The sequence below is a fragment of the Phoenix dactylifera genome, unplaced genomic scaffold (assembly GCF_009389715.1).
Source record: "Phoenix dactylifera cultivar Barhee BC4 unplaced genomic scaffold, palm_55x_up_171113_PBpolish2nd_filt_p 000182F, whole genome shotgun sequence".
Lineage (NCBI taxonomy): Eukaryota > Viridiplantae > Streptophyta > Magnoliopsida > Arecales > Arecaceae > Phoenix > Phoenix dactylifera.
The window spans coordinates 497,955-513,802 of NW_024067712.1; the positions used below are offsets into that span (position 1 = coordinate 497,955).

The window sequence follows — 15,848 nt, forward strand, 5'->3', positions numbered from 1 at the left end:
ATCGCCTGAAAGTTTGTTTTATCTGACATTGCATTCCCTGCTTATTTGAAGCCTTTGGAGTTCCTTTCTATCATTGGCCAAGAAAGCCTTTTCACGCCTAAACCATTTTGTAGATTTTATAGTTTATATTCCAAATATGTTGCACTGCCACTCTAAGTAGTTTTCAATTCTAAACATACCTAATTCTTTTAAATCTACTTCTTATAAAATCTCAATTACGTAGTCGTTGTGTATTATAAAAGTATAAAAAGAGTTTTTTGCACATTGCCCATCTCTGTATAGATCAAAGATACATACAGACCGCTCTTCTGTATCTTTGCAGATCAAGTCCTTTGTTCCATAGATTCCCCTTAACTTCGTATCTGCTTTAATAAAATAAATACCTCATTTATTCCCATGTCTCTCTTCACTTTTTTTGGAGCTTCTAACTAGTGAGCTACTTGTCCTTCTTAAACGGCCATCATGATATTCGAGTTCCTTGCCACCGTTGCATGACTGCTATAATTGAGACATGGATTCTTCCTCGAATTCAGAGATGTTACCACTGAATAATGTAGCTTGCTAGCTAGAACTCTGATTTACAAAGAGGAAGAACCGCAATCAATATTAATCTAGTGGAAAGTTAACTTGGTATCTTGTTAGGCCTTTTGATTTGCAAATATCTACGAAGGAGTCATCATATATAATTTATTTATATGTGTCAAAAAACAAAGTGAAAGATTGTTTGCACTTTGAAAGTACAGAGGTAGCCATCTGATACGAAAGAAAGTGCACATTGGAGAAGGGCAAGTGACGCACATTTAAATGAACCGTCAAGAAAGCATTGGAAGGAAATAATGGATTCATTTTAGTAGGTAGCAATGGGTGACAGAGTGATGGGCAGTCTCTTCTTCATCTTGACTGTTGGAAAGGTGATGATGGTGTCTTCCTCAGCTACCCAACTGCATTCAGCAGATGAAGGAAACAAGTTAGCATCATGTTAAATAAACTCTGATAATAGTTCACTATGTGAAAATTAGTAATTAACTAGGAATAATTTGGGTTCACAAAAAAATTGAGCCGTTGTTAGAAATGCTAAATACACTCGACTAGTTACTGAAAATGTATACAATTAAGTTCATATCTAATGTGCAATCAAAGAGTTATATCTCTAATCTCATGCTAAAGAAAAGTTATGTTTCTTTAGGAGTTAATTTTACTTTCTTCTTCTCTATCTTGAGTGATTCCTCTTCCCCTTTTTCTGTTCAAGTTAAAGATGAGAAAACGCATCAACTGCTTCATCCTAAGATGAGTTAAATATAATCTTTTTGTAATCAAATCAAATATTTGGCAGATGAAAATCCTACCAGGAAATGGATAAATATAATCTTTCATAAGTATGAAAACTTTTATGGCTGAATTTATATTATCTGGTCTTTAGGCAAATAAAAGGGTTGTTATGAGAAAAGAAAAAAATATAAGAACAATGTCTGGTAGTGTTGATAAGAAATCATCAGGAAAGCATGAGAGAAAATGAAGAAGCCAAAACATGACGAACAAATCTTGAATGACATTCAACTTCATTAGCATGCCTACAAAGGGATTTTTTTATAAAAAAAATAATGGTGGAAGTACTACCAATCATTTTTAAATAAATAATGCATGAACACCCATGTCTAACCACCATTTGGTGAACGGATGCAACCCCACTGGGCTAAGGTTTAGTTTGGGAAGGCGTTAATTGTTGGACTTGGATATACCTTGGTAACTGAATGATATGTATTGAGGTTTGTCTTTGATAGTTAACTTCTTTTGAAAATAGCTAATGTAGTAAAGTGAAATTTGCAGAGCTTTTAGGGACAGATCGACAGGTTACTTGTCAAATAAATTATGAGGGAAGGAGCCAAGAGAAGATACCTGAAAGTGGTGACAAAGTGATGAAGAAAAATGCTGACTTCCAACCTTGAAAGCTCCATACCTGGACAGAGCCTCTGCCCACCTCCAAAGGGAGTAAAGGTGCTTTGGCTACTTCCTTCTCTCTGCTATATATTCATCAGATAAGTTCATTAAAACTAAACTCTCTCTCTCTCTCTCTCTCTCTCTCTATCTATCTATCTCTCTCCCCCTCCCTTTCCCACTCCCTCCCTCCCTCCCCATGCACACATTCACATGTAAATATACACAAAAACACATACCTGCCATCTCCAAGGATCAAATTCAAGTGGTTTCTCATAATTTTCTTCATCCAAGTGAATGGAGGTGAGGGATGCTAGCACACACCATCCTTTAGGAATTAAATACGCTGCAAAATGAGTAAAAAATATATAAAACACAAGAACTTTGAGAGTATGCATATAACCTGACAGCTGAGTCCAATCTTATAGACCCCCAACCATCAAAAACAACCTACCACATATGCCAGACAATTAACAGTAGCAGATGTTAACTAAACTTATTTTGAGGATCCTTGTAGCAACGTCTTAACATACCAGATGTCTGATGTCAACTCAATGCACATGAGATTTACTTACGAGGTAAACTGCTTCATGCATAGCAGCATGTGGGATCACATGCGATGGAACTGACAAATGACTTCTTCTCCTACACGATAATCTCAAAAACCATACTCTTTTTTTTATGAAAATACAATAACCAATTATTCATTCATGAAGATTTTGAAGGGGTACATCCTCAAAAGGAACAAGGGAATTTGATTCAAGCTCGAGTTGAAAAATTAGTAACATACACTTGATTTTGACATCTTCAAGAGTTTTCCTCCAAATCGCATTGATGATATTTCCCATCCTGAGAGATTCGCTAATAACCTGAAGTTCATAATGAGCTCTATCAGAATACAGAATTTTATTCTGAAATAAATAGGGCTTCTTTTAAAAATATAATTTAAGGCAAGCTGCTCACATGTTGAGTAAAGGGCAATGACATATAATCAGTCCAAGCATAACATTTGCCTGAAGTCATTTTCTCTCTCTTTAGTTTTATGTTCTCTTCCTGAGCCAAGCAACATGAAGTTAGTACGCAGACTAAACCAAACATTTCCAATCAATAGGACCTACTCAAACTAAAAACTGGTTCTGATGTATTGTAATGCAATGATCTAGGCAGTGCTTTACCAGTAACAGCTTCAAAGCAGAAGGGGAGTCACTAAGGTACTTAATGGCAAGAGTCATTAGTGTGGGCACAGTATCTTCTCCTGGTATCATCATCTCTATAATGTTCCCACATATAGAGTCTATGGTCAGCCTTTGTAGGTCAGTTGTGTCATTCATTTCTTTTAAAAGTACAACAGCCACATCTGTGATTGCTCGATGTTCGCTGCTCCGCATCTTACTTTCTATGATCTTCTTTATCAGCTTCAACATTCTCTCCTTGGCCTAAAAGATATGCACATATTAGTTAGTGGCTTCAGTCCATTTCTTGGTGCAATATTGACATGTTAACTGGTAATAAATCATAGCAGCCTCTAGTGAAAAAAGATTATGGTGTTAAGTTACTGTTAGTGTCATTGAACATTAAACTAAAGCATGGATAACATATTTGAGTTTACAATCAAGAATGATACTGGGAGACTTTACCTTTAATGACTTGTATAGCCTTGTTCCTGGGAGTTTAATAGGTAAACATATAAGGCCTTTAATAAATTCTCTGAACTCCCTCTTCAGTAACCACATCTCTTCGCCTGGTCCGATTCCTAATAAGATTCTAACTAACACTTCAAATGTGACCTGTTAAACAATCAAATTAAATCAAGTATGTTGCAAGTGATGAATACATTATTTAAGTATCAAACTGTAAAACTTATGCGATAATGTGTACCGACTTGTATAGGAGCAAGAAAATATATTTTAATTCAAATGAAATAAACTGAATATGCCAAACATTAGCTCTTAATTTTCCAAATACATACATAAGACGGTAACATCTAGTGTTAGTTGAAATAACAGTGTCCTAATTCAAAATAGAGCTACTAATAGTACAATAACAAAACCAATTAAGCCCAATGAGAGCCACAATATTAGAAGAACCTCATATAGGATCTATACAAGCTGCATGCATGTGTAAGTCTTAAAAATGAGGTTCTGAAGATATTGAAGTTTACTTTCAAATCTTACTAAGACACTTGTACATCTTGCTGGAATAAATTATTTCTTTAATAGGGCACCCGTGAGACCAAAATTCAAGATTTGATTCTAGGTTTCAATTTTTCCATTATATCAATTATATTTTATCTTATTTGTTGAATTTATGAGAACTAAAGTCTTTACTAGTGAAGTTAGGGCCAGAAAAATCAATAGGAGAGAAGGTCTAAGGCATAAAGAGACATTGCTCACACTCATCTTTAATTGTGATTTTCTCACATTAGTGATTGAACATTTTTCTTTTTATTTTCATGCTGTAGGTGGAGGACTTTAAATTTGGATATTGTGAATAAAATTTTGATTTTGTGATATGCAAATGATACATTAATTTGTGATAAAGGGAACGAGCACATCGATACTTGGAAATAGTTTTCCTTGTTTTTTATGAGCATTCAAGCTTGCATATTAATTCTGAAAAGGGTTATTATTTGTTTATCCAAGGATGATCAATTTTGATGCAATTTGGCTCAAATTCTTAATTATGAAGTGGACATACTTCAATAGAATACTTGAGCTACCTTTGACCACTGCATTGCTCTATAGATAATATTGGCTACCGTTGATTAGCATATGAAAAAGAAATTAAATGGTTGGAAAAGTAAACCACACTCTCTAAGTTTATAATTCCTCATTAACTCGATTTTATCAGTATTCCCTTTTACAGTCTTTTTATAAACTCGTAAATGAGCTATTTGCTGAGTACATTAAACTAGAACAAGATTTTCATCGAATGGTAGTGTTAAATGTTGATAAAAATGAAATAATTTGACTAGTATGTATAAAGATTGTAAATCAAAAAAATATAGAGGTATGAATGCCATCAACATAAAAGACTCCATAAAACCCTCTTCAGCCAATATAACTAAATGAATATACTTTCTTTCCTTCTGATTTTAGCTACTAGAATAATCATATTTTAGATGTTGAAGAATCTGATTTTCAACTCGCAATCTTCTTTGTTTCTGGAAAGAAGTTATTAAAATCTTCATATGCACTAATTTATGAAACCATCGTCAAGATTAGAGATAGTTGGTTCATCAAATTCTTGACAAATATATTTTCAAGAGATTGCTTCTGAACTTCTTACTCTCTACATTCCCCTTCATCACCCTCCACTCACTCGAGTTGAAGAAAATAGATTTTTATTTACAAAGATTCAAGCTAAAAGAGTTATACATATTGAAATAGTATTAAATTAAAGGTATATATTTTTTACATGATTTTATGCCTTATATAAGCTATACAACTAATGCACTATACAACTTACTAACCATTCTCTCATGTATTGTTGATATCATATTATGCTAATACTTACCTTGCTCATCAACAAAATCTATTACACTATATTGATAATGTAGCACATAAATAATTTAAAAATATTTTTAATGAGGTATAAGTTAGTGGATAAACTTTATTTTTATATTGAGTTAAGCTTTGTTGAAAGTTCAAAATATTATCCTCATGTCCTGATCATAAAACATATGAACACCCCTTTAATACCAAAAAAAAAAATTAGTGTATATAATCTATAATTTTGATATCCTGACGAGTGGTAGATTATCATATATTTCCAAAAAGAATTCTTATGTATATATCTTGTTAGATTTTATAATCATGTATTTCAAGTCATCATATGAGGAAATTTATATTTGAAGCAAAAAGAATCACATTTATTAAATGAATAATAGACCAAATGAAAGTATTGTGTATGAGAGATAACTTTACACTCAACTATAAAGGTTAAAAATGAAAATCTAAATCATGAGATGGATATATAGGCCTAGTATGTGGCCAATGCATCCAGTCACCCACAATCAACAATTATATCAGGTTATTAATATTGTTAGATACATATATATATAACTTGGATAAAATCAAAAACCAAGTTATGTATCAATCTTACATACTCAAACCAATCTATATTAAGAAAAGATTAAAGAAAATTCTCTCAAAATATTTTTTGAAAAGAAAGACCTGCACGGATATAAAGGTTGGTGCTCTAGAGAGCCAACTTTTAGATTAATTTTACTGAAATATATATCATTTTAGTTGTCCAATTATGACTTATGAATAGTCTCTTCTCTCTTAATGTAGATTATTGATGTTTTTGGTCCTTGGACAAAAAAATCAAAACAAAAAAGAATAGGCAACATGCTTATAAGATAATAATTGTTAAAGCATTAGAAAGAAAACTTTGCAGTTATAGCAAATGGTCATATTAAGAAATAAGTTTTTTGAGCATCACTTTAATGATTAACTAGAGCATTGAGTGTAAGTTAAATTATGAATTTAGTGATATTAGGCTCCTTATAAATCCAAGATTTTTAGATGCTAAAGTTTTATAACTCAAGAAAAAGCCCTGCACTTAGATCTTACAAGATACATAAGTGAAATAATAAGCACTAGGTTCAATGAATCCATGATTTAGATACTCAGTATCCATAAATCTATCAAAAAGATAATGCTAATTAGAGAATGACAATTGTGGATAATATTTCTAATAAAAGTACTATTAATATTAGAGTTGCTAAAACTATAATAATAAGCTTTAGTTTATTAGCACTATATTTTTTATTAAACAATTCTCAAATATATGTTTCAATTTTGGTTTTCATTCAGCTATTTAGTAGTGATATCATTATATTTTAATATCTATATTTTATGCAAGATTGAGTCATATGAGATGACTCATCTTTATTTTAAGGAAGACAAAACTCTCACCCACCTCTTTGGTTTCATCTTGGATATATATGCACTGCTTGTACTTCCAATTCACAAGAGATTGCATCACAGATTTCTCAATGTCTTTTGTGATGTGCTCCTTTAATGAAGGTGATTTCAGAAAACCACCAACAAGTCCATGCAATCTCTTGTGAAGGTCTCCATTCGTTTTTAGTATGGAAGACTTGCCTAGCAACTCCATGATAGACTTGGGGTAAAATGGGATGAAAGTTCTACCATCATTTTGCAACACCACCTTATTCACCTCAGCATCTGTGGAGATAATGATTGGTATCCCCAATATATGAGACTTGAATACCTTCCCATACCTGAAATATAGCAACAATATACATTAAGTTCTCTATATGTAATTTTTCTTGCAAAAAAATTATCTGCATCACATGACATGAAAACTACCACTTAATTTTCTTCTAAAAAGTAGTCACTTATTTTTATTCCCTGTACTTTATTTTATATTGAATACATAAAGGAATCTGGGGGCATAATGACAATAATTTTTGGATTTATAAGACTTCATCAAATTAATTTAATCTAATACACTAATTTTAAGGGGACTAGAAAGCGTTTAGCTAATGCAAGCCACCTGAATTTTTTTTATGTACCAAAATTTTTAAAAGAGGTTTGCACGGACCATCTAATTTGTAAAGAATAATATTTGGTCACACTTTCATGAACTAAACTTACCTTAAAACACTATTAGAACACCAGAAATAAAACCTAGTATTAAAATGGATGAAAATTGTTGGTAAGGATACAATATATACCTTGATTAAGGTTGATATATGAACCATTAGGAATGCTTGATATAAGATTCCAAAGTCTGGTTTCAAATTCTTGAATGTCTATTATGATTATGAATATTTTAGTTTTTTAGTTATGAAAGTTTATAGCAAACTTGAACCAATGTTGTTTAAAACTAAAAAAAAACTTGTCAACATGCATATATATATATATATATATATATATATATATATATATATATATATATATATATATATATATATATATATATATATATCCATACATGCATACACATAAACATTTCTCTTTAGATAATTATTTTTAACAATATTGAGTATTATATATGGTTTATATATCATGTATGTTTGAACAGATTCTATGTCGATTATGTTAAAATAACGTACAACTATTTTTATAACTTTATTGTTCAAGTGCTTTTCTATAACTATCTATTATGCATGTATGAGTAGTCGTCAAAAGAATTGATACATTCAGTACCTATAACAAATAAATATTTTTATAAAAAATAAAAATTAATAAAATAAAAAATATTAAAAGATTATTATTCAGAAACACCACCATATGTAGAAATACTACCACTATATGATAATAATCGCCAAAAATATACAACCAATACTCCAATTTATATCCTTGAAAATCTTTATCATTTTGCCAACACTTCTATATAGGTTTTCTGTTTTTATAGTTTATGCGAAAGTGGAACAAGGAAGAGGAGGAGATTAAAAAAGAAATGTGAGAGAAAAACTTAAAAGATTTGGAGAATATCTTTGAAAGATTTAAAGGATATTTCATGCTTATCGCATTATTAATGTCAGAGTGATGTTTGCATGTAATGCATCCATCTGTAGTACTTCTAAAAGCAAATAGTAGGAGATTTGATCATACCTCTGGTCGTACCCCAGAAAACCACTATGAATCTACATACTTTAGTTATTCCAATAACAGTCCTCCTTTTTTTCTTAATTACCTATAATTAAATTGATTTAGCACCCTAACTCGTACACCCCCTCTCTAATTACCCATCTGCCCTTAGAATCTCTCTCCCTCTCTCGTTCACCCTTACTCCCTCCCTCCCATTGTTCATGGTCTTTTTCATTGATCTATTTTGATTCTAACTCACTTGCCCATTTCTTCCCCAGTATTTTCAGCAATATTTCACCTAATTAGTTTTCCTTTTTCTCTTTCTCTTCACCTCCTTGGAATTTGCAGCTCATTATTTAAATTTTAAAAAATTTGAATCAAACCTACTTTGAACCTATAAATCATGTCTTTATTAATTGTATATCTTTCTTACCCTTTTCTGTAACGCATAAATGCACTAATTACCCCTAAAAATCACTACAAATTGGCCTGCTTTGGATAATAAAACCTTAATCCTCTTTCTTTCCTTAATTAACTACAAGTAAATTGATTTAATATACCAACTCATACACCCCCTCTAATTATATGTCCCCCTCTAAAATTTCTCTCCCTCTCTCTCTTATTCACATCTACCCCCTCTCTCTCATGCTTCCCTTCTCTCTTTTATTCATCTATTTTGATCCTGCACACCTACCATTTCTCTCTCCTAACTCAATTCAAATATGCATGCTTTTTAGTTATCAAAAGTTTATAGTGAACTTGAACCAATGTTGTTTAAAACTAAAAAAAACCTTGTCAACGTGCGCCGACTTAATTGCATAAGCTAGCAAAATATATCAATACATGTTGGTTAACAGCTAGCTTTAACCAAATTAATACAGTTTTTGGATTAGAATTTCTTCAAACTAGCTCAATTCAACCACATCTTTATATAAACTTGAGTTCAGTTGGGTTGATGTTAGCTTGGGGTAGGCTAATCTCTTAGGTTGTTGGTCAACTATCACCTAAATCAGCAAAACAAAGTCACAAACTTAATCATCAATCGCTATTAGTTAATTATGATTCACCATAATATAAATATTGAACACCTGCACTCCCTCCCTCTAATTTGATTCCTTAATTTTTTACAAGTGGAGTTTCTTAAAGACTAGAAAGAGGAGTAGTTGAAATGAGTCTTTTTTTTGAATCCCATCTCCTCAACCTTAAACATTAAGGCATTGATGATAGAAACTATCTATCTAGTATATATCATTAAACGAAACAAACATTGAAAGTTATACAAATTTGTCTCTCAAAAGTGCTAAAGATATAATTATAACATTTAGAAAATATATTATAACAATTGATATTAAATGTATCTATAATTTTTTTTATAATTTATATATTCATTTATTAAGTTAGGTTGCATCATGCTAGCTAAGTTCACTTGGGTTAGGCTCAAGTTTAGTTAGGTTGCATTGAACTTAACTCTCACCAAACTTGACCTGGAGTTGCATTAGAATTTTATAAGACAAATTTGATAAATATTCATAATATATATATGTAATAGGAGTCAATGAGTTGGTGGAGTCCAATTTAAGTGGCACTAGCATTAAAGATACTAAAAGTGAATACAATTTTTCTATAAGAATACGATTTGTATTTGAATGGCCCCTATGCATATTTCTATTTAAGTAGTTAATATTTGCCTTTTACTATTTTATCACAAGTCACTCATTACTGAAATATACTCTTGCTCCTTTGATTAATGCAAGTGCGATACAAGAACAAAACCATTATTGTCTCAATTACCTAGCGTCGATAATATAGTTATTATTTAATTAAAAAATTTGTATGCTTAAATCTAAAGTTAAGATTTGACCCACATTGGTTTGGACGAGGGTTATTCTTGATAATAGGTAAGGTTGAAACTTGTGATTCAAAGTTGGACAAAGGTCAAATTCAAAAATAGTACATTTGGGGATCTCAATACATTAGCTAGAATTTTTGTGTATCAAATACTTCTACCTTCCTCTCCCACCGTACCTATAAGTCAATTTTACAATTTTTATAGTTCTTAACAGATATAGACTACATATTTTAATTATTATGTTGTAAATAGTATAAAACAAAATAGTTTGCATACTTCTTCTATTGTCACTATAGTAAAAGGCTTATGGACTTGTACGAGATCAAGTCTTTCAGTTTCATAGTTCTATAAAACTTAATGCACATGTACAATGAGTCCAGTGCAAATTAAACCAATTATAATCAAGTCAACATAAAAAACATAAAAATCAATATATGGTAGAAAATTATCATATACAGAAAAAAATAACGCAAAATTTAATTTCTGGAGATTATATTTTAAGCAACATGAGATGGTGTAAATAGATTAGCTTCTTTTTATATATTTTCTCCCCATTTTCTGCATTTGCGATCTATGTTAACTTCGATAGTTCCCATGGTTTAAATTCTATTATTTCATAAATAGAAATTTGTTACCTACCAATGAATGTGGTTTGCTAAGGTTAGGATCAAAAGATATATCTTTAATACATGTAATATTAAAAGATTATTTTAATAATATATAATATTTCTTTAAATTCATGTATGTTACTAAATTTAAATGAAAATATAATTCTCTTAATACTAAAACTATTGACTATATATCAATCCATAATGTATATGATAAAGTTTTAAATTGTACATTATTTAGTTTTATATACATGATTTACATAATTCATTTTCAAACTAGCAAGATGTTTTAACTTTTATCGATTCTCCTCCTACTTCTCCAATGGCCTATAATAGTCATTCCACTCTTACATTTACTAAATTATCTCTAGGCAGCATTCACAAGGACTTTTAGATCTAATGGAACATTTACAAGGACTTTACAAACATTTACCAATGTAGTTCTAATAGGATCCAAAGCCTTCAACACTTACCATGTATTTTAAATGGAAAGTCTCGCTTCTTTTATTTCTAGTGAATCATAATGAAAATAAGTACAATTTATAACAATTTGCAAAATCCATGATTAGAAAGTGAATCGAGTAACCCTAATTGATAGCACCATTAATTTAAAATCAATACCTTTAGTTCAAACTTTTGATATGAATATTATGGATAAGCTCTAAGTCATCTAACATATATCTTCGATTTGACAACAAATAATTCTACAAAAAAAAAATTGTAGTATCACTTGTAGATGGCACTCTATTTTGTTTCAAGTGGTTCGATGGATGATTTGTCCATTTTTTTGGTAATGATGATGCCCAATTGTAAATTTATTACAAAATAAGAAAAGAATTTTATTATGGAAACTAAACTAATATTGATACCTCTAGTTTAGAAGTTTAAATTGAAAATAGTTTCAATTGTTATGGATTCTTAGCTTCTTGCACCATAGCCTTCATTGTGTTATATAGCCTTTTTGCTCAACTACCACTAAAACTATTATAGATCTATACATCAGTATCCTAGTAAATGAGCACAACGTCTATCACCTTTTTGGTTGAAACATAATAACTATAATATAATTGCCTAATGAAACATTACATCAGTCATATAGCTTGCACCATCCCATTAAATAATAGATTCATATTAGTTAATTAACAACTACCTTTTATCCAATAAATGATGCTATTGGTGAAATCTATTCAAAATTGGTTATGATGAAGCTTGGAAATTGGTAGCCTCCTCCTAGGTTTCATGTAGTCTTGGTCTATCTAATATTTAGAAGGTACCCTTCAATTTTTTCTTAGTTCTTATATTATATATTTAGTATACATGCAACATATAGTATTCATTGTAAAACTAATAAAAATTGATATTTTATTTTAAAAAATTTAGCTTAGGATATTTTTTAATTAGAATATATATATGTATATATATATATATGTATGTATATATTAGACATATATATGAAGGCATTATATATATATATTAGACAATGATCCGATCGAGTGCATCTCCACTCAGAACCAATCAGGTTGGATGATGGGGATCCAACATCGAGCTATTGGATGTGATCTATTACCTTTAAACTGTTTACACACTGAAAATATGTGATTTGGAGACTCCTAATTACGTACATGATACATACACACAAATATATATATATATATATATATATATATATATATATATATATATATATATATATATATATCCAATTTTTTGTGAGATATTTTTTTATACACATATAGATAACATCTTATGTTTTAATATATGTTTACATGCATGGATAGCCTCCTAGTCCTTTTATGGAAGATCATATGAATTATGAACATATCCATATTTTTAACTTTTGTCATTTCTTTTAGGATTATAGCTTTTCTTTCATCATAAAATTTTTAACTTTAATTACACCAAAGGACATTATATTTGGATCTTCTATTGTATATTGTATAATCAATTGTGGTGAAGTGTATAAAACATTGCTAGCTATCAACATGTAGAGCTACAAGCTAGTTTCTAGAGGAGGTTCTTTTAACTTAATAGTTAGCTCAGTTATTTATACTATAGGAAAATAGGATTTTTTGATTATGATAAGAAAATGAGATTTTAGATACAAGTTTTATAGTAGAAAAATAATATTTGTCTCTAAAAATAGTTTAAATATATAGCTGCAAAAATAGATACATCTAAAAGGTAATGTATACCTATAGTAGCGAAAAAAAAATTGCCCTTTAGAAGTTTCTACAACTTTGCTGATATAATTTTTTGAAGTATCTAAATATAATTGTTATTTCTAAAGTTTTAGTGATAGTGGCTATAATTGCAATTCTCTCCCTTTTTTTTGTCACTAGTCCATTGCTACAGAAATTTAGGGATAGCTTTATGACTTTTTTAGGGGCTTTTTTTTGCCACAAAATTTTATTTTGTTGTAGTGTTAATTATTTTGACCCATATTAACTCTTGATGTTTAAAATGTATTTCTTTTTGGCAAAGGAAAAAATCTTTATAGTGAATGCAATATTGCATTGAGTGACTTATTGTAACTAGACCAAACGAAACAATTAAAGAGTTGTTAAAAATAGATGCATCATCAGCATAATAAAAATGAATATGCTTATATATTCAAGTGATATATGGCCTCATCTTATTGGCATAATGTTGTTTCAAATGCGTATTATATATTGCACATTTTATAAATTGTATACAAAAATCAATGTTTGTTCTCGAGAGAAAACATTGGCTTTTTAGTTCATATCTCAATTTTGATATAAAACAAGAAGTAGCTATTGCATCCTTTTGATCAAGAAGTTGGATGCATGTTAGTGAAGAAGTTAAAAAAGAGTATTTGATAAGCTAATTTTTTTTTTGGTAGGGAAGTACTGCATCTTTAGTAAGTTGAAAAATCAATTAATTCCATTTAGATTTAAAAATTTTGGATCATCAAATATTTAAAGGAGTTTTGCTTCAATGCCTAGTATTTTTGTAGAAAGATTAGTTGTAACGGTGAGATTGTTGAATATAGTCAATACCACATGTGGTACTGTAGGTACTGTAAAAAATAATATAAAAATAAGATAAGAAATAAAGGTTTATTTCTTCTCTCCATGCTTTCTCTATCCATACCCGACATGCGCGGTTGACTAGCACAAAAAGTGAATAGCATGAATATGAAATCCTAGTTTATATGATAGTAATTTGACAAATCTATAAAAGAGTCCAATAGCATAGTAGATTGAGAGGGTCATACGTTTTGCAATCTAACTGCTCTTACACTCTTACAATACAACCATGGATTGAGATCAATGATCTCATGGAGGCCAAGATGGAATAGATGCTTATTTACCATGTGGGTTACCTAGATAAGGCCACTTTTGGGAGAGCTCGATGATAGTGAACTTCGCAACCAAAGGCCAACAATGGAGGCAAAGTGCAACAAAGGTGATGATGATGGACAAAAGGTATATATGTTCCATTAACCACTTCAATATCATAACTAAAATAAAATTTTAGCACTGTTTGATTCCAAGATTGTTGATGTGGCAACACCATCTAAGATAGACTATTTGGTAGGATGAGAATTCACAAGAAACTAAGTGTATATTGGACTCCACTTATTGCGATATTTTAATCATTTAAAATTCTTATTGATTGAATTAGAAAACAGATATAATCTCTTTTGCCTCTTAAAAGGTCAAAAAAGAAATGCATAAAATTATTCAAAAAAATTAATGTCAAATTCTTTTGGGGGCAATCAAATTTTATGTGATTTCATGATCATGATGTTCTAAGACACTCATAAAGACAAAGTTCTCTACTAATTATAATAGAAAAATAATCAATTCATAAAATATTAAATAAAAAACATAAAAAATGTCCTAAATTATTATTAACTTACTTAGTATATATTGTAATTTTAGTTAATTGAGATTATTTGCTAATTTATAATGCTTTTGTTAATTTTGTTTTTGCTGCATCTACATTTTTATCCTTTTGGTATGCGCGCGCGCGCGCACACACATATAGATACATACATACACACATATTTCTCTTTAGATAACGATTTTTAATAATATATAGTATTATATATGGTTTATATATCATGTATCTTTGAATAGATTCTATGTCGATTATATTTACAACTAAATTTAGGCTATCTTCTATAGAAAACTGTACAAAGTTGCCAAGTACTTTTCTGAAACTATCTATTATGCATGTATGAGTAGTCTCTAAACAAATCGATACATTCAATACATATAAACAAAAAAATATTTTTATAAAAAATAAAAATTAATAAAATGAAAAATATTAATAAGATTATTATTCAAAAGCATATTACTTTGTCCAAGTGAATCTAGGTATGACAATGAAGTATTTTCATTAAAAGGAGAGTGAATTTAAGTGATGAAAATATGGTGGATGAAAAAGCATCATCACTCATATATTGATTCAATAATGATAAAAACAAGGTTTGAGAACAAATGGTGAGATCAAGAATTTTTAAAATATATTTGTATAAATATAAAAAAAAGGAAACTTACATCAACTGCCGTTTTTTCAAGAAGCTTAAAGGCCTAGAAGCATAACCACATGCAATAAATTCAAGTGTCTCTCCAATAACAGGCCATCCCATGCTTCCTTTTGGAATTGTACAGTTATTTGTCGCAGTGGGAGCTATCATCTCTATCCTCTTCTTTCTCCACCATATGTAGAAACACCACCACCATCCGATAATAACTGTTAAAAATATAGAGCCAATACTCCAATTCATTTCCTTGAAAAGCTTTATCATTTTGTCAGCACTTCTACATAGATTTTTTGTTTTTATAGTGTATGCTAGAGGGAAGAAGGGAGAAAAGAGGAGAGAGGAACAAGGAGGAGTAAATTAAAAAAAGAAAATGAGAG

At 30.0% G+C, this 15,848-nt stretch overlaps 1 protein-coding gene across 1 annotated transcript; it reads right to left on the bottom strand.

Annotated features, from left to right (window-relative positions):
- Window positions 1–847: 847 nt before the first annotated feature.
- LOC103723970 (3-epi-6-deoxocathasterone 23-monooxygenase CYP90C1) lies at window positions 848–15,624 on the bottom strand. The gene is made up of 9 exons (XM_008815073.2): window positions 15,485–15,624; window positions 6,862–7,186; window positions 3,573–3,722; window positions 3,111–3,371; window positions 2,899–2,988; window positions 2,726–2,804; window positions 2,175–2,281; window positions 1,897–2,018; window positions 848–941 (listed from the first exon to the last, which is right to left on the bottom strand). The coding sequence occupies exons 1-9, from the start codon at window positions 15,622–15,624 to the stop codon at window positions 848–850; spliced, it is 1,368 nt and encodes a 455-aa protein (XP_008813295.2).
- Window positions 15,625–15,848: the final 224 nt, after the last annotated feature.

Excerpts from the sequence above, each read along its gene's own strand:
- LOC103723970 (XM_008815073.2), bottom strand. The coding sequence starts at position 15,624 with ATGATAGCTCCCACTGCGACAAATAACTGTACAATTCCAAAAGGAAGC. Across the intron at positions 7,187-15,484 it reads TTGAAAAAACGGCAGTTGAT|GTATGGGAAGGTATTCAAGT; the intron begins GTAAGTTTCCTT and ends GCTATATTTCAG. Across the intron at positions 2,282-2,725 it reads TGAAGATGTCAAAATCAAGT|CGTATTTAATTCCTAAAGGA; the intron begins GTATGTTACTAA and ends CTCATTTTGCAG.